The following is a 20,852-nucleotide window of genomic DNA, read 5'->3' on the forward strand; positions in this document are numbered from 1 at the left end:
CCTGCCCCTGATGGCGTCCCCATCCCAATCTCAGGCACCCCCACCACCTGCTTTCTGGCCTGGGTACCCAGGTCACAGGGATGTCAAGTCCAGCGATCCCACCCCTACTCCCCGGGCCTGAGACAGTGTGCCAGGCCCAGGGTGCCTAGTGGCAGGACAGGCTCGTGGGGCCGATGGCGCAAGGGCCCAGGCTGCAGCCTCAAAGGTTGGGGGAAGGGCATCTTGTGTGGGGCTGGGGGTGGGAGGGAGGAGACAAACTCCAAGAGAGTTGGTGGGACCTGCAAGGTTGCAGGAGGGTCATGGACGTGGCCAAAGGGATCCAGAGTTTCAGGGTGGGGGGGAGATGGGGAGGGTGGAGGCCACCCTCTAGGCTTGGTGCCAACCTAGGAGCAGTGAGCGAGAGCTTCTTCCCCTTGGGGGCTGGATGGGCCCCCTTGATGGGCGGGGGCATGGGGGGCCACGTATAGACTGGCTCTAAGTCCTCTGAAGCCACTGGGGACACTGCCCCTGGTCTCCCCACCTGTTGTGCCCCCTTCTCATGCAAAGGGGACCGAGAGAAAGAACAGCCAGGCCTACGGGGCACAGCCCAAACCCGTGACATTGAAAAGCCCACGCTGGGGCCCCCGTGAGCACAAAGGTGGGCACTGCTCCTCTCAACAGGGCCCCCAGCCAACACCCCTTTCTTCCCTTTTCCACCAAGGCTCGTACTGCAGCCCCACCCTGTGCCCGATTCAGGCTGGCCAGGCTGCCCTCCCAGCCGCAGATGCTGCAGGAGCATGGGCTCACCTTGCTGCCCAGGTCTGGTCCCTTGGGAGGCTGGTGGTCACAGGCAGGCAGGCAGTGCCCCGCCCTGAGCGCTGTGCCCAGAGCACAGGACGGAGCCTAGCAGCCGTCCCACAGCCTCCCGGTTGTGCACATGCTCCTTGCCCACTGTGGCCCAGCAGATGCTCCCCCAGCTGCCCAATGGTCATTAACTTCAGACCAGGGATCCCAGGGACAGGTGAGCAGGCAGGCTCAGGAGTGGCTCTCTGCTGCCCCACCAGGGCAAGGCTGTGCTACTGCAGCTCAGTCCTGGCTGGCTCTGGGAGTGAAGCCCTGGGCCCTCCTTGGCCAGGCCACCCACTGCAAGTCAACGTCCCATGCTCACCGGCCCCTCCAGCTGGCACTATGCCCACCCGTCGACCTGTGGGGTCACCCCTGAGTTCCACACTTCCCACCAGGCCTGCTTGGGCTGCAGAAAAGCCCCTCTGAGAAGCAGCCACACATACCATCTCAGGTTTGATGTGCTGGGGGCTGCTGGGTCGTCCTGCCTGCCTGAGGCAGCTTGGGACAAGCCCCCTTCCCCCAGGAACAGCATCCCATAAGGTGGGGGCTGCGTGTGGGCACCCGCCCCGGCGCAGGCTTTCAGGTGGGGCTCCCAGTCCTTGCTGAGGGCTCTCCATGCCCCCACCCCAACCCGGGTGAGGGAAAGCAGCTCTGGATGGTGGGGTCACCCCCGCCCGCTCAGGGGTAGACGAAGCCTGGAGCGGCGAGGACGGAAAGGGAAAGCCCAGAAGAGTTTATTGGACGTGGTGTTAGGGCGGCTGCCCTCGCTGCTGCTGGACAGGAGGACGAGCACACTTCTGCACTCTGGAACTGCCAGAGCAACACCGCCATGCAGAGGGCAAGGGAGCCTGACCGCACAAGCTCCACCTCCGCCTCCTCAGACGTGGACCAGACACCGAAGGAGCGAGTGTGGACCTTGGCTGAGGGTCTGGGAAGGACAGCCGCGCCAGGTGCAGTGCCGGGAGGTGGCCACGAACATGCCCTTCTCAGGAGCCATGGCCCTTGCAGGTCTGGCAAAATGGTCTGGGCTGCACTCCAAGTAAGCGGGCCTCAGGCAGACATGCCCTTTGCGCCTGGCAGCTGCAGGCAGTGCCATCCTGGGTGGGCAAAGCCCACCGTGTGTGGGGCCCAGGCTTTCCTACAAATGCATTTCGCTTACAGACAGCAGTCCACAGACACCAGGCAACCCGCTCCTGCAGCTCCGGGAAACAAGGGATCATGGGCTCGGGGGTCTCAGCCTTAAGGGCTGGTGCTGAGTCTCTGTCCTCCATCCAGGTCCAGGCACTGGCCAGGACACCCAAAGGCTGCCCTTAGAGGGGTGCCTGCCTGCTGGGCTCCTGACGGGCAGTGACCAGCCCGGTGATCCCTCACTGTCTGTCCCTTGGCCTGGGCCCTCATGGCCTCCCTCGAGGCCTGGCTCAGGAATGCAGCACGTTCAGGAGCCGCTGGTTCCCACTCAGCAGCGCCTGTCGTTGGGAGACGAGAGCTTGGCCAGGGGCAAGTCCAGGACTGTCCAGTGGCCTCCCAGGACAGAGCCTGGCCCTATGTTCAGGGCTTCTTCCTTGGCGGTGTGCAGAGTTGGAGGTGAGCCTCGGGGTCAGACGTTGCTGACCCGGGCCTCTACCAAGGAGTCGGCAGCGGGGCCCGTGCCCCGGTCCGAGGGCCTCTCCCGCCTGACGTAGCGAGGCTTCCGCACTGAAACAGGGTAGGAGACAGGTGGGGTGAGTGCGGGGCTTGGCACGGGGAGCACGCTGCACTTGGCCCGCCCACGAGCGGGGTCACTGCAGCAGAGAGCTTTGCGATGGACAGAAGCAGCCCCTGCACCCCACCCCCCAGCACACCCCCAGCACCATGGCCTGGGCAGTGCCTGTCACACCCGGAACCCAGAGCCACAGGTCACATGCACATTGCAGGGTGCATGGCAGCCCCCAACTGTGTCCACAGTCTCAGCCCCAGAACCCGCGATGTGACCTCACTTGGGAACGGGGTTGGTACAGTTGTGATGAAGTTAGGGGACGTGAGCTGAGGTCCTCCTGGGTCCTCTGGGGAACCCTAACTCTAGGGACCAGTGTCCTCATAAGGGGCCACAAGCCCAGGGACACCTGAGCCACTGGGGCTGGGAAGGCAGGAAGGACCCCCCCAAGGAGCCCCCCCTGCCCGGGAGCCTCAGAGAGGGCACCCCCAGCTCTGTTCCTGACTGTGGAATTCCAGGCGCACGCAGGGCCCATGGGAAATTTGAGATGCCACAGGTGGCCGCTTTAGGGGCTGCAGACAAGTGCTTCAGGGAACACAGCAGGTCTGGCCTTGACCCAGTGGCATCTCTGTCCCCCAGGATGGGGGCAGCCTCTCCGTTCCCCGCTGCAGCCCTCACAATAGTGGTGAGGACAGGGGTGGGTGAAGGCTCACGGCTGAGGCTGGGTGACTGCGGTGCTCACTGCACCGCCTGCTGAGGCCGGACACGCCTGACGCAGGAAAACGCAGCCCCAGCCCTCAGAGGGGCCATGGGAGGCCCAGCGCCCGCTGCTCAGGTAGGGCTGGGGCTCGGTGAAGGGGCCAAGCGAGAGTGGCAGGGGTGACCCCTGATCCCATGCTGGGGATCCTCCTCCTGCTTCCGTGGACCCAACATCCCAGGATCAAAGGGGAAAAGGCACGTGAGCCGTGGCTAATGAAGGGGACTTGGCTGGCATCCCGAGTAGCTGGGGTGGGGGATGTGGGGCCAGACGCCACTGAGCCCAAGTCCCTGGCTGTCCCTGCTGCGGCCCCATGGGGGGCAGCTGGTGCTAGAGACGCCTGGCATTTTGAAATTCTCACCCAGAGACAAGGGACCCTGACAGATGAGGGCAGGAAGAGCGGACGTACCTGAGGACTGTGGCGGGGGGATCATTGCGGCCTTGGAAGGAAAGGAGGACAGTGAGAGGGCGGGGTCCCTCAGGACACAGGGCACCCAGCCCCCCCCCCACCCCCACCCCCCCGTTACTTACGGCTTCTCCAGGCTGCAGGGCTGGGGCTGTGGGACAGAGCACAGATGTCACGCGGGGACCATGCAGCCGCCTCAGCCTGGAGCTCGGGCAAGTGGGGGTCCCTCCATACCGCTGCCTAGCAGTGCCCCAGGCCTGGCGGTCAGCCTGGCACAGGTCCCGCCCCAGCCCCTGGGTGAGCCGCCCCCATATCCCAGCTTCTCACCCTCAGCAGAGGCCAGCCAGCCCTCAGGGCACTTCTCTAGGCTGCCAGGCTGCCATGCTGTGCGAGCTGCCCTTCTGGACTTCCCAGGAGGGGCCTCAGGGGGACCACCCCCCCCACCCTGCCCCCAGCCACGCTGGCCTCTCCCAGGACCGTGGCTACTGGGGCCAAGCAGACACTGCTCTGTGGCAGCGGGGAGGAAGCACTGAGCGGCCCCTGCACAGCACATACAGGGACCTGTGCCCACCACGGCCAGCAGGCTCCCAGCGCTGACCCCAGAGCCCCTTTTCTGGGAGGTGGGGAAGGGCCAGCCCCACCGCTCAGGACAGAAAGCAGCAGCAGCCCCACGGAGGTGCCCAGCAGTGGTAGGTGGCAGCGGGTGTCACCCACTGGCACTGTTTGCTGGAGTCCGGTCCACTCGCTGCCCACCTGCCGGGCAACCTGAAGGAGTGATACCCCTGTCCTCAGGAGGCAGGGCCGGCGTCCAGGCCCAGTGGAGTCACAGCAGTGCCCTTTCTGTGGAGACCCCACAAGGTCCGCAACCCTGGACCAGAACAGCCCCTCTCCTCCCAGCCCCCTGTGCCTCTCAGGCTTTGCTGCTGGACACCAGCACAGCCCCACCCGCCACGTCCCCCAGGCAGCACACGGGGCCTTGCGGGGGGCTGCTGCCCAGGGGCCCGTGGCCGGGCAGGAGCTGGCCGCCATAGCGGGAACACGCACCTTTGTTTCTTCCATAGCAGAGCCTGGGCAGTTTACTGGCGCGCTTGAGGTAAAAGAAACCGGCCACCGAGAGGATGAGGCTGGAGCTGAGGAAGAAGGTCCCCAGGAAGAGGGAGGCTGCCACTTGCGGGCCCCCTGCAGGCAAGGGCAGTGCGTCAGCCCTCCCTGCACACACCTGGGCCCGAGGAGCCAGGAGAAGGGGGAGTCCCGGCGACGTAACAAGTGTGTCTGGTCCAAATCTGTAGCACGGGAGCCAGGTGTGTGCAGACCCCACCCTAAACTCAGCTGCTCTGTGCCACCAGCCTGTGGTCTGGGTCAGCGCAGGGTCTTCAGTCCAGGTGCCCAGGGAGCAGGTCCCAGGGGACACGACCCTCCTAACCAGGCACCATCACACCTGCCTGTGGTGGCCCCACTGGCGTCTCAGGCAGGACAGATGTCCGGCAGCCAGCCCAGGAGGTGAGGGCACTTGTCTGGGGCAGGGTCTGCAGTGCCCTCCGAGCCCCCCATCCTAGAAGAGCCCCTGGGGGCAGGTGGCAGGGCCTGCCCCTTGATCTCTGGAGAACCACACACCCGGCTTCCCATGGACCGAGGGCTGGGTGTGCCGGGAGGGAGGCAGAGGCAGCGACACACTGCCCTAAGGGCTCCCGCCTGCTGGGACTGTCCAGAGCTCCCCCGGGCAGCGCTCATGGTGGGGTGGCCTGGCCCTGGCGAGGGTGTAGCCCTGCCCAGGCAGCACGAGTGGTCTGTCTGCCCTGGGCACAGCTCCGAGGATGCCCTGCCCTAGTCTGGGAAGCAGGGACACTCACCGAGACTTGGCTGCCCGGGCGTGCCTGTGTTCCTGTTCATAGGGGGCTGCGTGCCCTGGCCAGCGGCTGCGGGAAACACGCCTGTTAATGCCGGGCCATGCGTGGGGACCCCATGAGGACCCTCAGGGAAGTCACGGGCTGGAGACGAGAAAGGATGACTGTGGAGGCAGAGCAGCCCTCAGCCTACAGCTGTCCTAGCCAGAGAGGAGACTCGGGGAAAGAGGGGTCCAGGGCAAAGTGGGCACCCAGCTGCTCTGGGGATGGGAAGGGCGACCCCCACCAGTTCCTCCAGAACCGGGAGGTGTGGTCTTGGTGCAAAGCGGGCCGGGTGGGGGGGGGCTGGGGGGGACAGCGACCTACGGCTTCTGCACTCCGAGCTGTTGTAGGGCCCACTCCTGCACCGGACGCAGCTGGCACTCCCGTCCTCGTTCCGGCGCCTGAAGCAGCCTGGGCCAGCAGAGGCAGGGAGAGACGGCTCAGCTGGCTGAGCGTCTGCAGTTTCCGTCTGTACAAGTTTTCATTCCAGGGCGCTAATCAAGCTGTTCTGGAGGGACGGACTCAGAGATGTCTCGCACTCGAGACAGGGCCTCCCGCCTCCATAGCCTTGACCTCCAGACTCATGCACCTCCCCCGGGGCCTGCACACCTGGCTAGGAGTGACCGGGCTCTGCGGCCAGACCCTCCTCCAGGACCGCAGCACACTGAAACCCACTTCCCGCCCACACTGCCACTGCCACCAGCCGCCGCCCACCCCGGGGCTGGGAGCGGGCCAGCTCTCCCCAGCCTGTGACTGACAGACAGTGGTCTTGCCAGCTGCACCCTCCCAGGCCAGGGGTTTTGTCCCGCTCCATCATTATTTCTTAACGTCCCCAACATTCAGCACAGAGGCTGAGCAAGCATGCTCCGAACACCAGTGCTGGCCATGGCTGTCTCCGGGGGACAGCCGCAGGCCCTCACAGAGGACCTCACAAACATTTAGCCCACACAGGTGGCCAGTGCAAGAGGAAGGCCTTTCTGCTGTGACACCAAGCAGTGGCAGGGCCCGAAGGGTGACAGCACAGCTGGGACCCACGGGAGCCCTCGTGATAGTAGGTAGTGAGGCCGTGCACCGAGCAGGCCCAGTAGGATCCCAGGTGGAGTCAGGCTTCTGTTTCCTGTGCAAACATGGTGTCTCTTCTAAAGCGGTGAGTTTGGCTCCTTCCCTTGACATTTCTCGGGAGAGGTGGGTTGCGGGGAGGCACCTGGCGTCGGCTCTAGGAGGCCTGGGACTGGGCCTGGTGCCGACGTGGCACCTCCCTCAGAAGCCCCAGCTGTGCTGAGTGCAGGGACAAGGCACAGCCAGACAGCCAGGGCCAGATGCGCTTCAGGCGCTAAGGCTGACGCTAGAGCCAACGAGGCGCTTTGAAAACGCCCTGGTACCTGCTTGGCTGGTGAGGATGGTCACTTCCTATCAGAGTCAGGAACCTGCAGGTGGCTGGGGACCTGCAGGCCAGAGGGTTCACCCAGATCTACGATACTGCTGGTGAAGGCTGAGGACAAGTCCTCAGTTGGCTTTTAAAAGTCTACTCCGGGATTGCTCGTGAAAAGGCCCCGCCTCAAAACCGAGAGAAGCGCACCCGGCATCGCAGCTCCCGCCGAGCTCACGCAAGCACTCAGCCGGTGGCGAGGCCAGACTTCAGGAGCAAATCAGTCCTCCCGGGGCTGCCTGTGGCAGCAGGGTGGGAAACTGTGTGCTGCAGGAGACCTACTGCACCCGTGTGCACATGGAGGCAGGGCCCGCTCACGTCTGAGGCTTACCCGCCTGTGGGCTAGACCGGATGGGGCTCACAGCCCCCCCCACCTGCCTGCAGCCCTCCGGCTGGGAATCACTAAGAACTGAACTGCCCTTTGCCTGAAGCCCTGCACACCGAGGCTGGACAACCTGGAATCACCACGGCAGGTCACGTGTGACATCCTTCGCACCGGCTGCCGGGTGGGCCGCTCACAAAGGCCACGAGGACCCAAGGGCCACCACCAGAGAGCTGAGCAACTGACCGGAAGTCTGTCACAGATGGCCACCGCTGTCCTCACTCCACCTGCATCTGGGAGTTGTCTCAGCTGGCCGCTGTCTGGACTCTGGTCTGGGTCTGCATTTGCTCCAACCACCAGCCCTCGTTTTCCCTTTGCTTCCATGAAGGCGCCTCTTACTCACGACCTGCTGGCCCCCACCACACAGAGGCCTCACTGGAGGGGCCGCCCACCGTGCTGCCTGTGGGCCGAGACTTAGCTGCCAGTGGACCGAGGCAGCTCCGTGCACATGGGAGAGTGCCCCCGCGCGGCTCCTGTCTGCTTGTGCCTCTACAGCTACCGATTCCTGGTTCCAAGTGGGGGGCAAAAGGAAGCCAGAATACATTGTGGCAAAATGTGCCTCTTTGACATAAACGTTATTTTTAGCGCAAGACACTTAAAAACAGGTGCAGGAAGAGTGTTCTCACTGTCCTCCTCCTCAAGATGGCTCCATGTCAGGCACACTGGTTCACATCTGTCTACCTGCTTCTCCCGTCAATCTCTGTCCCATCAGCCCCGTCCGAGGGCCCAGCTGGGACTCCCTGGGAGCAGAGCCAGCGTCCTGCCTCCCCACACCACACCCTCACTGCTTGGCACCAGTCTCCCCACAGGGTGCTGCCTGCACCACCTGGGGTGAGGCGGCCAGGCTAGGAGGGAGGCTTGCATGGGGCATACCCCTCCTACTCTCCTTCCAGCGCCCTCCTGGCCCCCACTGGGTGTGGGGGGCTTGACAGAGCCACCCCCGAGGCTGGCCTCCCTCAGCTCAAGCCAAAGTGCCTACCTGGGCCACACAGGCTCGTGCCTGGGCAGGTGGTGTTGGCGTCCACCACGTCCACACAACACTCGGGCTGCTGGCCCTAGAGGGAAACGGCAGTCAGCGTCCAGACCCTGTGGGTGGGCGGCTCACGCAGGACCTAGGGGTGAGACCCTGGGTGAGGGCCCCACCTCCACAAGGGGCTGTGACTAGATGGCTCCACCCCCCACTCCTGGCGCCCCGGCATGCCCAGGGGGCAGGGCACCTACCACGCTCTCCGAAGATTTGCTGGCAACTTCCACCAGGAGGCCGGCCAGGAGGACGGCACGCTGGAGTGCCATATCCCGCAGCTCAGGGTCTGCAACAGAGAGGGGTGCTGTGGGGCCACGGGGGTGGGGGTGGAGGGCCTCACCCGCCCTCCAGGACGCCAGCAGCGGATATCCAGCTCCTGCCCGCCCAGTGCTTGGCTGCCAGGACTGCTGAGCTGCCGGGGGTCCCGTGGCCTGAGTCCCGCTGGTGCCCGGCAGGGCCCCCCAGGGTCACTATGCAGCCAAACCAGGTGGGGCCTTGACTGGAGCCCACCGGCAGGGGGATCATCTGACCTGGGCTCTGGACCACACCCCCGGCAGCTCCCCAGAGGAGGGCCTTAGCAGAGGTGGGGCAGGCGGGATGAGCGGTCCCTGCACATGAGCTCAGACAGGCCTGGCCACCTGTCACCTCGTTCCATCCCCCACTGGCCGGGGCCTGAGCCGTCACGTTGCTACTTAAGCCGACCTGCACGTCCCTGAGGTAAACTGTCAGTCTTAGCAAATCACTGTCAACTTGCAGGTGGTGACCACAGCCACATCCGCCTCAGACACGGCGAGGTGAGCATTTTCACACACCAAAGTCACCTCTGAGACCTTCTCTCAAGTCACCACTTGAGAGAAACAGCTGAGGGGCAGCCGGGTGAGGAGTTTTAGGTCCCGAGAGTGGGAGCCCACAGCAGCAACCCCCAGGGAGCTGCCTGCGCCTCCCTCCCAGGGGCCGCAGACAGCGTGTCCGGAACCCGAGCAAGGGACCAAGGGTTCCCACCTGGAGGGCCCACTGCCCAGGCCCCCTGGGCCTGCCTCCTGGAGCGGGGCCGGGGGGAGGGCAGCGGCCAGGGAGCCGGTCCTGGCTGGGGTCTGTCCTGCCCTCTGTGCCGGGTTCAGTTCGGGGCTGCTGACGTCGTGCACGCGGTGACCCCTCTGCTGCAGGGTGGGACCTGAACCAGTCACTTAGAGACCACCGCTCCTGCCTCGGGGAGGAGTCCCAAGGTCGGGCCCTTCCGTTCACTCTCCGGTAAGAGGCACACTAAGTCACAAGACACGGTTTCTGTTCAGAGGTTTCTGTTCAGAGCTCGAGGCCAGAGGGACGGCGGTGCGTCCCTGGGACGCAGAGGGCAAGGTCAGGCACCGCAAACAGCAGTACGAGCAGCTGGGACAACACCCGCGAGGCCACAGGGACAGACGTCAGGGGAGGGCGGCTCTGCACAGACCTCCACACGGGACAGGAGGGGCAGGACGCGGAGCAACTCCACCAGTGACACCAGCTGACCCAGGTGACCCGGGACGGCACCCCCGGAATATCATGCAGATGTCAGGTCCCCCCGATATAGTGCAATGAGGGGCCGCCTCACCTGTAGGGTGCTGTCCCCACACACCCGCAACCCCGGTCTCACCAGGGAGCACACGAGACACACGTGAGACAAGCCCAACGTGATGGATGCTCTACAAAACACCTGAGCTGTCCCCTCAAAGCAGTCACGGCCACGCAGACCCAGGAGGGGCTGAGACGGGGGCACAGAGCAGCGGGACAAAGGCGACGTGTGGCATCCTGGGCTGGGTAGAGGGAGGGGCAGGAATCGCAGGAAGTCTGGCGTCCGGGCCGTAGGCAGCAGCAGGGTCACACGCTGCTTCTGAGCTTCAACACGTGTGCCAGGATAAGCACGGTGTTCCTGTTCGGAAACACGGGGCGTCTGCGGCTTTCCTGAAATCCAAAACTACTCCAAGATCTTTAAAGTTAGTTTAAAAATACTGCAGACCTAATAAAATGAATAGGCAAGTCAAAGAATGGGAGGTAACATTCGTGACACATCTGACGAGCCTTGTCCCCAGGAGGCAGGAAGGACTTTACCACTCAGTAATTTAGGAAAAGGCAAAAGGCCAGATCGGGCACTCCTGAAAAGGGGTGCACAGGCCACGAAGCAGCTGCAAGGGCTCAGGTCAGCGAGCTCAAGGAAATGCAGGCAGAAGCCGCTGCTGGCCCATGAGGCCCCACGTGGCAGCCCCCGAGGTATCGCCCGATGGCAGTGAGAACACGTCACAGGAAAGAGGCACAAGAATGCACACCGCCTTCGTCACAGGGCCAAACAGGAGGACCCCCAGCTCCATCAGAGGCCCGTGGGGAGTCCCCGGGAAGGGAGGTGATGCAGGAACCTGAGCAGACGGGCAGGTGCGGCTCAGCCCCGTTACGATGAGGGCTCACGAGGCAAGTCTAAGGAGCGGTGGTGGGACCCAGGGCGCTTGCTCCTGGGGGTCAGATCTGGAAAGACGCTCGAGGTCCCCGCCGGCTCTGGAGGCCGGGGCAAGTCAGCAGAGACCACGCTTGCTTCTCATGGTTTGGGGACCGGAGGTCCAGGGTCTGTGAGGCCCCTCCTCATACACAGACGGCGTCCCCTCAATGTCCGCTTGCGTGGCCTCTCCAGGGAGCACGAGCCGGGACAGGGGTCCCTCCCCTCTCAGCAGGGCACCTCCCAGCAGGGCCCACCCTCCTGACCTCCTGTCACCCTAGGCACCTCCCAAGGCCCTGCCTCCACCCTCACACAGGGTCAGGGCTTCGACTCATTGACTTGGGGACACAAGCCTTCAGCCCACACGAGGGGACCTTCAGGGGCAGCAGGAATGTTTTCCCACACGATGGGGATACAGGCAACACGGCTGGGAGCACCTGTCAAAACTGGTCAGGCTGGACTGTGCTCATCACTGGAGGGAATTACACCTCAAAACCAACCGAATAAATGCAGCTCACTGTCAGTTCTGAAAACCTTAGTGGGGCCAAAAAGCTACACAACTGGATAAAACAGTCTCTACAAGGTAGTGGGAAATCTGCTGAGAATTTAAATTGAACTACTGGTGGGTGTTCTTTCAAGTACCCGTTTTTCCTGTGAAGAGCTGCTTTCAATACAGAAGCGTCCTCCGGTCACGGGGATTCTAATCGAGTCACTCGTGAAAGTAACTGGGGGGATGACCTTCGGTCAGCAGGTCAGGGGTTAGGTGCTGGCAGGACAACCATGTGCACAGGCTCCCCAGCAGGAGGGCCGCCGAGCGGGGGATGGCGGTCTGGCAGCTGGTTGCAGGTGCGCGGACCTTTCCGCTTCTCCCACCGTTAAGACGTCCATTTGCTCTACCTTCGGGAGGAATGGGTGGACGCGGAATGAGGTGGGGTGTGCACGTGCCAGGAAAAGAACCTTTCTGCACAATCCAGACTATTCTAGGAACAAGCTTTTGAAAACAACGCGGCATTAGGACCCCGGCTGACCCCGAAGCCCGAAAGGGAAAGACCAAGGCTGCCTTTCCGTTCGCGGCGGCGACACCGAGAACGCGAACAAACGCCAATTCGCTGGGACGCGGCGGTTAAGAGTTGTCACAAAACAGCTTTGGGGGCAGAAGTTGTATTTGTCAAAACGCTGTTCCTTGAAATGCTCTAAAATACGTACCCAAACCACCTGGTCTCAAATCACACCGGAACTAAAACATCTATTACATCGTTACGGTGACATCGCTCAACTGCGACGGGGACACCTGCCTTACGGCTAAACATGCACTATTTCGGGGCGATGAACGCGCAAACCTCTGAAAAGAGGCCCGTCAGGTCCCGAACGGTCCAGCGCGGCCGGGCGCCGTGGGGAGGCAGTTCGGGGACGGGGTTCCTGGTCCGGGTACTGGGGCTCCCTCAGGCCACGACGCCCAGGGGTCCGGTCGCTCTGGGATCCCCGTGGATTTTTGTTCGGCCTCCGCGCCCCGTCCCCGCACCGAGAGTGCCCCGCCCCGGCGTCCGCGCTCCTAGGGCCTCCCCTAAGACCCCCGTCCCCGCAGTCGCCGCAGCCCGCCCGCCCCCAGCCCCTCACTCACCCCCGCGCCCTTTGGGTTCTTCTTTCGTACCCCCCGCCCTCCAGGCGGTCGCGCCGTACCCCCTGGGACTTGTAGTCTCTCCGCTGCCGCAGCCTAGATTCTAGGGCGCGAGACTCCCAGCTCAAAACTACACATCCCGGCGGTCCGTGCGAGAGCTAACTCTCGCCAGGTGGGTTCCGGCACAGAGTGATCGCGAGACCGTAGGAGGCGCGCGCGGAGCGATCTGGGAAGTGTAGTCTAAGGCGCCTCGGTCCTAGGCTCCAGGCCCTGGAGTGGACTACGGAGTTAGGGGAGGGACTACACTGCCCAGGATTCCTCGCGCGCGGGCCATCTTGGCCGTTGCTAGGAGACCGGAAAGGGCAGCTGCAACAAGCCTTTAGAGGCGCTCGAAGGCCACGTTCAGGGCATCCTTGCGTCCGCCGGGACAAACGGGGCTGCTGGTTCTAGTCCCCTTCCTGTCCGTGGACGGCGCTCCTCGCGAGAGGAAGCCCCGGATCTCTGGTCTCGGCCCGTCACCCGCTTAGCGGAGGCTGCTGCGAAATGCTGACAGCAGGTCCGACCCCGGGGCGAAGGCGTAGGTTGTGTCTGTTTTGTGGTCTTGAGCGGGGATGGAGAGCTCCGGCCTCTGGTCAACGCGACCCTTGGCGCCTCTGCCCCTTGACGGGACTCGAGAAAGTGACAGCAAGTGAAACCCGCGGTGCCGCTCACGTGGCAGAAGACGCCGCTGTGTGGGGGTACCGCAGAGTCCGCAGACGGACCCGCTTCCCAGTAGAGCGCCTCGGTGACGCCCGACGTCTCCTAACGTCGAAGCTGGCAGGTTTCCTGCAGAACGCAGACCTGCTAGCTCTGGCCCCGATGCCCGGCCGCGCGCCAGCGCGGTCCCGGCAGCGGCCCGGGAGGGGTTTTCCCTGCAGGCAATTCCTTTGTGGGGTCAGGGTTAAATAGGATTTCACGGTGCCTGGTCAGACCCCTATAGGGCATGCAAAGCTGGCCCCGGGGAGGGGGTGTGCCAGGGACCTACTGGGAGAAAAGAGCGAGGCTGGCCACTGCCCATTTCGTACCTAGTACGTTTCTACCTTCCGTGGTGGTGAGGTTGGCCCACGGAGCACAGTCGGCAAGAAAGGTCACCAGGGCTGCTCTGTGCTGTTGGGTGGAGCTGGTTTTCCTCAAGGGCAACTGCTTTGAGAGCAATGCCTGGGCCGGGGAATCTATGCAGAGAGATCTGTGGCCTGGGCCTGGGCTGGGAAGGACACGCACACGGTGCATGGACTCACATACGCTCTGCAGGACTCCCTGTGTGCACTTCCGCACTTCTGTGTGAATGTAGGCAGGCCGGTGGGACCTTGGTTCCTCTCAGCCGGTGAAGCTAATGGAACTGGCTCCTCTTCCCACTCAGCCTCCACCCCAAGGACTCCTGGTAGGAAGGGGCTGGGAGTGCTCCCCATTCAGTCCCAAAGGCTGCCGGGTCTAGGTGGGGACTGGCACCCTGGACTGGCTTTGTGCCAACGCTGAGACAGGTGGAATGCATGTGTGTGGTCTCAGGCTCTGCCACTGCACCACCCTACACAAAACAAAACAAACACTACCCCTGAGTGTGTCCTGCAGAAGTCCCTGCCTCTCAGTGAGTCGAGTCAGATGTGTGCGCATGACAGGGTTTGGACCTGTCAGCATCCCTGAGGTCGTGTGAGTACCAGCTGGGTGCTGGTCAGGGTGAGGAGCTGCGAGTGTGGGCCACCTGGCCGAGTCCTGCGGGTCCTCTTCCCATTCTGATGCCGTCTCAGGACATGTGTCCCAAGTGTGAACACCCCGAGTTCTCAGTGGACACAGTGCCAGTCTCGTAACGGGGGGCTAGGGGGGCTACCCCCCAAGCAAGGGTGTTGTGTCTGGAGGGAGAGGCACCTGTGTCTTCTCTTCTGGACGACAGAGTTTGCTGAGCTTCTCGCACTGGAAGCTGGAGGTCTGATTCCAGGATGCCCCCCGGGGCCTCTGGCAGGAGCTGATTTGTCACCCTGTTTCCATCCATCAGAAATTTGGGTGTGAGCACCCAGGACAAGAAGGTCACTAACAGCAACAGGTTTTCAGGACGGTGTGACTGGCAGCAACGGTAACTAAGCTGTGCCTGGGAACATGACAGCTCAGGTGGGCCAGCGTGATGAGGAACCACAGCCCCATGGTGCGTGGAACACCTGAGAGCTCCGGTTCCCGTCTGCGTGGCAGCACCCACTCCACTGTCTGCGAAGTGCCTCCCTGGGTGCCCTGCCTGCCGCGCATGCGTCACAGGGCGTCACTGCTCCGCCGGCCTAGGAGCTGCCACCAGGGCCTGGGCGGTTTTCGAAGCAGTGGCTGCAGCGGTTCCCAGCGCGTGTGGCATTTTGCCAAGGCTGTCAGCTTCAGCCCCAAACCTGCCCAGGGTCATCCGCCCACTCACAACTAGTTATTTAACATCAGAGGTGACGTTTCCACGCCAGTGCTGCTCGGAAATGTCGGGTGTGGGCTCCCCGAAACGGCGCCAGAGAAACCTGCTAACAAGAGGGTGCCTTGTGCTCTGTGGTCCTGGTCCTGAGTGGGGCATGGGGTGTTCAGTGAGAGGGAGGCTTGGTCAGCACTGGGGAAGGGTCTGGTGGCAGTTTAGGGCTGGTGGGCACAGCTAGGCCAAGGGTCTGAGAGTCTTCGTGGGATCTAGTGAAAGCCTGGTGTTGGAATTTTTTCTACAAAGTTCCTGAGTGAACAATAAAGTGGTCCCTAGCTTTTTCTCTGCAGGAGTTTCGTGAAGCCCCATGAGACCCCTGCCCCACAGACAGCTGGGAAGTCCCGTCCGTCCCTCAGGCCACGGTCCCCGGGCAACCCAGCCCCCCTAAGATGAGGAAGGTCCCTCCACTCCTGCGTGACTGGGAGGGTTTTGTTTTTTGTTCTTAATCAGGAGCAGGTGTTGGTTATGAAACACTTTTTTTATAAATCTGTGCAGATGACCATAGGTTTCTCTCTTTGGGCCCACGCGGCGAGTCGCCCTGGTCTTCTCACGGCCGGCCAGCCCTCAGCCCGGGGAAGCCCACCTGGCCACGGGGTGTCATCCTGTCGCCGTGTGCAGCTTGCCCAGACTGTCTGAATTAACAACTCATTGGTCAAGGACTTTCATGTCTGCATTGTGAGGGACCCTCCAGCCCGTTACCAGGTCAGGGGCCCCTCCTCTGGGCTGTTACTGCTCTCCCACCCCCTCCCCCTGCCCCTGCTGGTGAAGCCTCCTGGAGCTGGACTTTTCCTGGAGGGAAGGTTCTCAACCTTCAGCTTCTTCAGTGCAGTTATCTGTCTGCTTTGGGGGATTTGGCAACCTCTGGAGGGCTGCCAGCTGTGAACTTCACCTTGTGGGGGTGGACAGCCCGGAGCTCTGCCCTGCTACGAGCAGGAGTGAGTTGGGGGCAGCCACACCCTGTGGGGCCTTCCTGTCTGGAGCAATGTTCATTCGGAGCCTCAGTCGCCAGTGCTCAGCCAGGCCCTCTGGGTCTTTGCCAGAGCCCTGGGGGTTCGCAGGGCACATGCGGCTGCCACCCTGTGCCCTGCAGGCCTGGCACTCGCCTCTGCTGTGGGGTCCCTGGACCCTCCGCTCCACTCCCTGGACCCGGGCAGGGCAGTGAGGGGCAGTCAGGTGCATTTCTTGGGACGACTGTGCTTTGTTGCCCAATGTCAGGGCCTTGAAAACAGGGGTCTCCGGGATCTTGTGTGGGTGTCGGTTGGGGGAGGGGTGGCAATGGGTCCCTGTTACTCCATCTCGGCCAGAAGCACAAGTCTGTTTCTACTTTTATTTTCACCTCCCACCCACGCTTCCAGGCACTCAGTCCTGGCCCCTCAGGGGAAAACACGACCCCTTGAGTCCCTGGAAACAGCCCCGCTCTCCTGGCCTTTCAGCCTCCCGGGGTAGCTCCTGCACCCCGCTGTCTGCTGTGTGGAACAGTGCTGGGCTCTGGCTCCAGCCGCACCCAGCGCAGCCTCGCCTGCTGTCCAGGGGCATGTCCTCGGGGACTGGAGATGTCACAGCTGAGCCGGGCACACAGCCTCCGTCTGCGCCCGCCCCACCCCTGCCCTCTGGCCGTGTGCCTGGGTGACAGCTCCCATCCTCCGTGTGTCTGCCGTGGCCTGGACTTGCTGCACAAGCATCCCCTGTCCCTTCCTGAGGCCAGGCCCTCGGGTCTGCCTGCTCCTACCAGTGGGGTTGGGGCTCAGGCCAGAGCAGGGCCCACCTGGATACCCACCTTCCTGGAGCACCTGCCTGGGCTATGCAGTCGGGTCCCGTCCCCGTCCTGTAAGGCAGGCAAGGGTCGTGGCCCCTCCAGGGCAGGGGGAGGCCCCAGGAGACCCGTGAAGCTGTTGTGACGGAGAGGGCAGGTCGTAACATTGAGGGAAGGTCGTCTTCAGGTAAATGTGTCGGTCAGTGACACCATGTGGCCCAGACAAGACCATGAGAGGGGTGCCTGGACTATTCCCCCGCCCCATGCGAACTTCCATCGGGTTAGGGGAGAGAGTGAGGACGCCTCTCGGGAGCTCATCACGTTGAAAGAAATGTCTGCACTGAAATGGGAACTGTGTTCACTCTCTCGAGGACATGGACATGCAGGTGCCCACACAGCAGTCACACGGAGAGAGTCCTTGAAGGCCACTGGGGCAGCTGGAGTGAGACAGAGGCTGGTAGGCACTCAGTGAGAGCTGCCCGGGGCAGCGGCCAGCTCTGGCCATCCCTGCAAGCAATGTCTGGGGCGGGGTGCTGCCTTGGGCCCCTGGGTGGTCATGACCCTGGGTGGGCACCCTCTGGCCTCAGGAGACATCCTCCGTGTGGGAGGGATGGGATGGGGGAGGGTCAAACCAGGGGCTTGTGTGCAGATGGAGTCCGCCCACGTTCACGTTTGTGATGCCCGAGAACTTGTCTCATGAGAGAGGGTGGGCTTTGCCACGGAATCATCGCTCTGCTGGAAATCACCTGGACTTGGTATTGTGAGGTGAAATCCTACTAACCTTAGGTACGGCGTTAGAAAATTGAAAAGAACTTTTGGGAAAACCTTTATATAAGTTGAATTTACATGTCCATCTTTTATTTGAGATTTTGTTCATTCAGACAAAGTGGGAAAGGAAATAGAATGTTATATTTGTAAATACAGTTTAAAATATGTGAAGGTGGAAAAAGACACCAAGAGACATTTCACTGGAGAAGACCCGAAGGTGGCAGACGCCCCCAGGGAAATACAACTAAACCCCCTGAGACACACGTGCTAAACAACAGCCCACGCTGGGGGGCTGCAGGGGCGGGCGGGCTCCTCACACGAGGCTGCAGGGAGGGGTACGTGGAGCAGGTTCCCGGAGGCTGCGTGGCGGCTCCCGAAAACACCGGGCCCACTCTGCGTGACCAGCAGTCACGTTCCTGGGTGTTGACCCCACAGAAATGAGCTCGTTCGTCCACACTCACAGGCCCCAAGCGGCATCCCTGGACCAAGGGAGGCCACACCCAGGACAGCTCACAGCAACAGCTTGCAGGGGTCTCCAGGGCATTTGCAGGGAAAAAGTCTGGTTTCAGAAGGTCCCACACTGTGCAGTCCACTTGTCTCACATTCCTCAGACGGCACACTCACGGACGTGGAGGACAGACAGCGTGCATGTCGGGTTGGGGACGGCAAGGCGCTACAGGGGTCGCAGGAGGGGTTCTGGGGGCAGGACGCAGCATCTCGGTTTGGGGTGGCCACGGGAGTCACACAGGAGACTGACAACCATCAAGCACAGGGCACTGCCCCACGATTCTAGGAAGGTGTCACGGGTGGGGGCTCAGGTCTGCCTCCCTCTGCACTGGGCAGTCCCTAGGTCTTTGGTTTCTGTCCTGTCTCCTGAAATCCTCACAGCTTGTTCCGGTAACATGTGTGCAGAGGGACTGCAGCCCCTGGGTGACCCACACCAGCAGAAAGCGGTGGCGGGGGGCGGGGGTGTCACACAGAGCTGCCAGTGAGCCTGCAAAACAGCCCCCCTCCCAGGGCTCCTGAGCAGCTGTGGGCCTTTCTGCAGCTTCACCTGAGGAAGGCGGTCCCGAGGAGGAGGTGTGGCCGGACTCAGCTCCACTGCCCCCTGCTTCCGCCCCTCACAGGTGGGACCAATTTCTGCACCTTGTTCCTGGGGCCTGCTCTCCGCACGTTGTCGGGAAGGTGCTTCACCGTCCACACAGCTGATCCCAGAGCTGGGAGGCGTGGGGACCTGGGCAGGCTCAGGACCCTGGTTCCCCTCCAGGATGCAGTCCACAGGGCTTTGTAGCCTAACCCCCAGAGCCCCCACCCCCACTCCTGCAGGGACTCAGCCCAGGGGGAGCAGGTGGAGGCGGTTAGCTCTTCCCAACTGCAGGCAGACGCTGTGGGAAGCTCAATTACCAGCTACTCCACCGCCCAGGTTAGAGAGCAGCCTTAATGGCTGGCTGCCCCCCACCCCGGGTGTTCTGGACCAGGCCCCTTTCCCAGGCTGTGCTGCACCGCTGACTTCGGCCCTCAGTCCTCATGAGGGAAAAGCCACTAGGCTGGGGAGGAAGCCAGGCTAGGTGCCCCAGCCTGTCCCACCCTGTCCTTGCCTGCTGGGGTAGGGTGAGGGATGATGGGGACTTACCAGTGGCCACCGGCAGGACCCCAGAGCACAGCAGTGAGCCCAGGCCTGTGGGGGGGCACCCGAGCCCCTAGGAGCTGAGGGTCACCTGGTGATTTTTGAGAAGAGGCCCCCAAGCGCAGGGCTGGAGGGACAGGGCCTGGGCTCCAAATGCCTTTGGCCTTGCTGGAACCTTCTTCAGCAGCCTAGCTGGTGGTGGGAAGCCAGCCTCCTGTCCGTGGTCAGCGAGCCGCATACAGCCCTGCCTCCGTGGCGAGCTGAGCCAACCAGGTCGGGTTGCCTTTGGGGCGGTGACCAGGACCCTCGTCCACTGCCCATGCCCAGCTGCCCATGAATTGGGGAGGGGGTGGGCCTCTAGGTGGCAATTCTCTAGCCACCTGCAGGGGGCACCCCCACCCAGCAGCCGGGCCTGGATGTGCAGGTGCAGCCCAAACCCCCACTGCCCCAGGCTCTCAGACTGAAGTGGGAGGGGTCGCTGAAATGAAGCCCCCAGGTTGTGAATGTGGGCCCCTCACACAGAGAAATTCTCGGCACTCCTGGGGTCAGCACGCAGGCAGCCTTGGGGGCAGGGGGAGAGGGGCCTTGCCTTCGACCTGTGCCTCCACATTCCAGGCACCTAAAATCCCCAACTCATGGCTTGCTGGGGGCCCCCAAACCCTCACGGCATGACAGGGAGGAGTCAAACTGGCCGTCACACGCCCTGGGTCTCTCCCCCAGGCCCTCCTGTAGCAGAGCCCCTGCAGTCATGCGTGCCCATCCCCAGGACAGTCTGGGTTGACTCCTGGGTCCCGACCCAGGTCCTCTGACCAACCAGGCCTGGGGCAACAGGGGTAGATGGATGCCCCGACCCCACCCACATCCCCTCTGCTCGGCGAGTGTGCCAGGTTCTCCACAGAAACAAGACAAGTGGGACGAAGCAATTTACTAGGATTCTCAGCGGTCAGCAAGCTGGGGACCCAGGAGAGCCAGTGGGGAGGCCGAGGCCCACCAGGCAGGAGGGCCCCAGCGGATGGATGGGGCCCACCCCAGGGGAGGGCGGCCGGCCTGACTCAGTACCCCGACTTAAATGCTAGCCCCATGCAGACGTCCTCTCAGCAGCACCTGACCACAGAGCTGGCACCGAGGCCCCGCCAAGTGGGCTGTGGGGACTCGGGCAGTGACAGAGGGGCTGCAAGGGGGGAGTTAGTGACATTCGGTGTCAATGGCCCAGTGAGTGGGGACTCGGGCGGCAGAGGCTGAGAGGACACCCCCGCAGGGCCAGGTGCAGGAGAGCCCAGCGTGCGGGGGGTGCTGTGGGGCTTCCCGTTCCCAGGTCACGTAGCTTTCCCCACTCTGTACTCTTCACCCCCCCAGTGCCAAACCAGCCCACACACAGGATGAATGGCTTCCAAGAACAAAAGCAAAACTACACCCAGGGCCTCAGCCCAGACCTGGCAGCTGTGACCGGGCACCAAGGGCAGGGTCCCCATCTCAGGACCCACTGCCCCGAAGGGACACCCGTGACCAAAGTGAGTGGACAGCACTTTCAAGGGTGCTTCTTACAGGGGCGCGGCTGGTCTCAACCCAGGGTGGGGGAGGCAGCCCGTGGGGACAGCCCAGGGGGACCCCCTGCTGAGATGGTCCCACACAGCAATGGCCGCCTGGTGCCCCACCCACCACGGGAGTTGGCAGCCGCCTGCTGTTCTCAGGCTCTGCACCAGGGGCGTTTCTCATGAAGCAGCAGGGAACGGACCCAGAACATGGAGAG

General features: G+C 62.9%; 1 protein-coding gene across 12 annotated transcripts; it reads right to left on the reverse strand.

Annotated features, from left to right (window-relative positions):
* Positions 1-1,537: 1,537 nt before the first annotated feature.
* On the reverse strand, positions 1,538-12,581 carry C3H1orf159 (chromosome 3 C1orf159 homolog). Of its 12 annotated transcripts, none has more exons than XM_045190472.3 (11): positions 12,485-12,580; positions 11,506-11,760; positions 10,093-10,308; positions 8,600-8,688; positions 8,358-8,433; positions 5,892-5,978; positions 5,532-5,669; positions 4,726-4,860; positions 3,807-3,832; positions 3,685-3,715; positions 1,538-2,520 (listed from the first exon to the last, which is right to left on the reverse strand). In XM_045190472.3, exons 4-11 carry the CDS (start codon positions 8,669-8,671, stop codon positions 2,423-2,425), a joined length of 663 nt encoding a protein of 220 aa, XP_045046407.1. In that variant the 5' UTR covers positions 8,672-8,688; positions 10,093-10,308; positions 11,506-11,760; positions 12,485-12,580; the 3' UTR covers positions 1,538-2,422. The 12 variants fall into 12 exon arrangements, with proteins under 12 accessions (XP_045046407.1, XP_045046408.1, XP_045046411.1 ...); XM_045190473.3 differs by lacking the exon at positions 12,485-12,580 and adding an exon at positions 12,204-12,434; XM_045190476.2 differs by lacking the exon at positions 10,093-10,308 and having other exon boundaries at positions 12,485-12,579.
* Between the last annotated feature and the right edge of the window lie 8,271 nt (positions 12,582-20,852).

This window comes from Desmodus rotundus, chromosome 3 (genome assembly GCF_022682495.2).
Source record: "Desmodus rotundus isolate HL8 chromosome 3, HLdesRot8A.1, whole genome shotgun sequence".
Classification (NCBI taxonomy): Eukaryota; Metazoa; Chordata; class Mammalia; order Chiroptera; family Phyllostomidae; genus Desmodus; species Desmodus rotundus.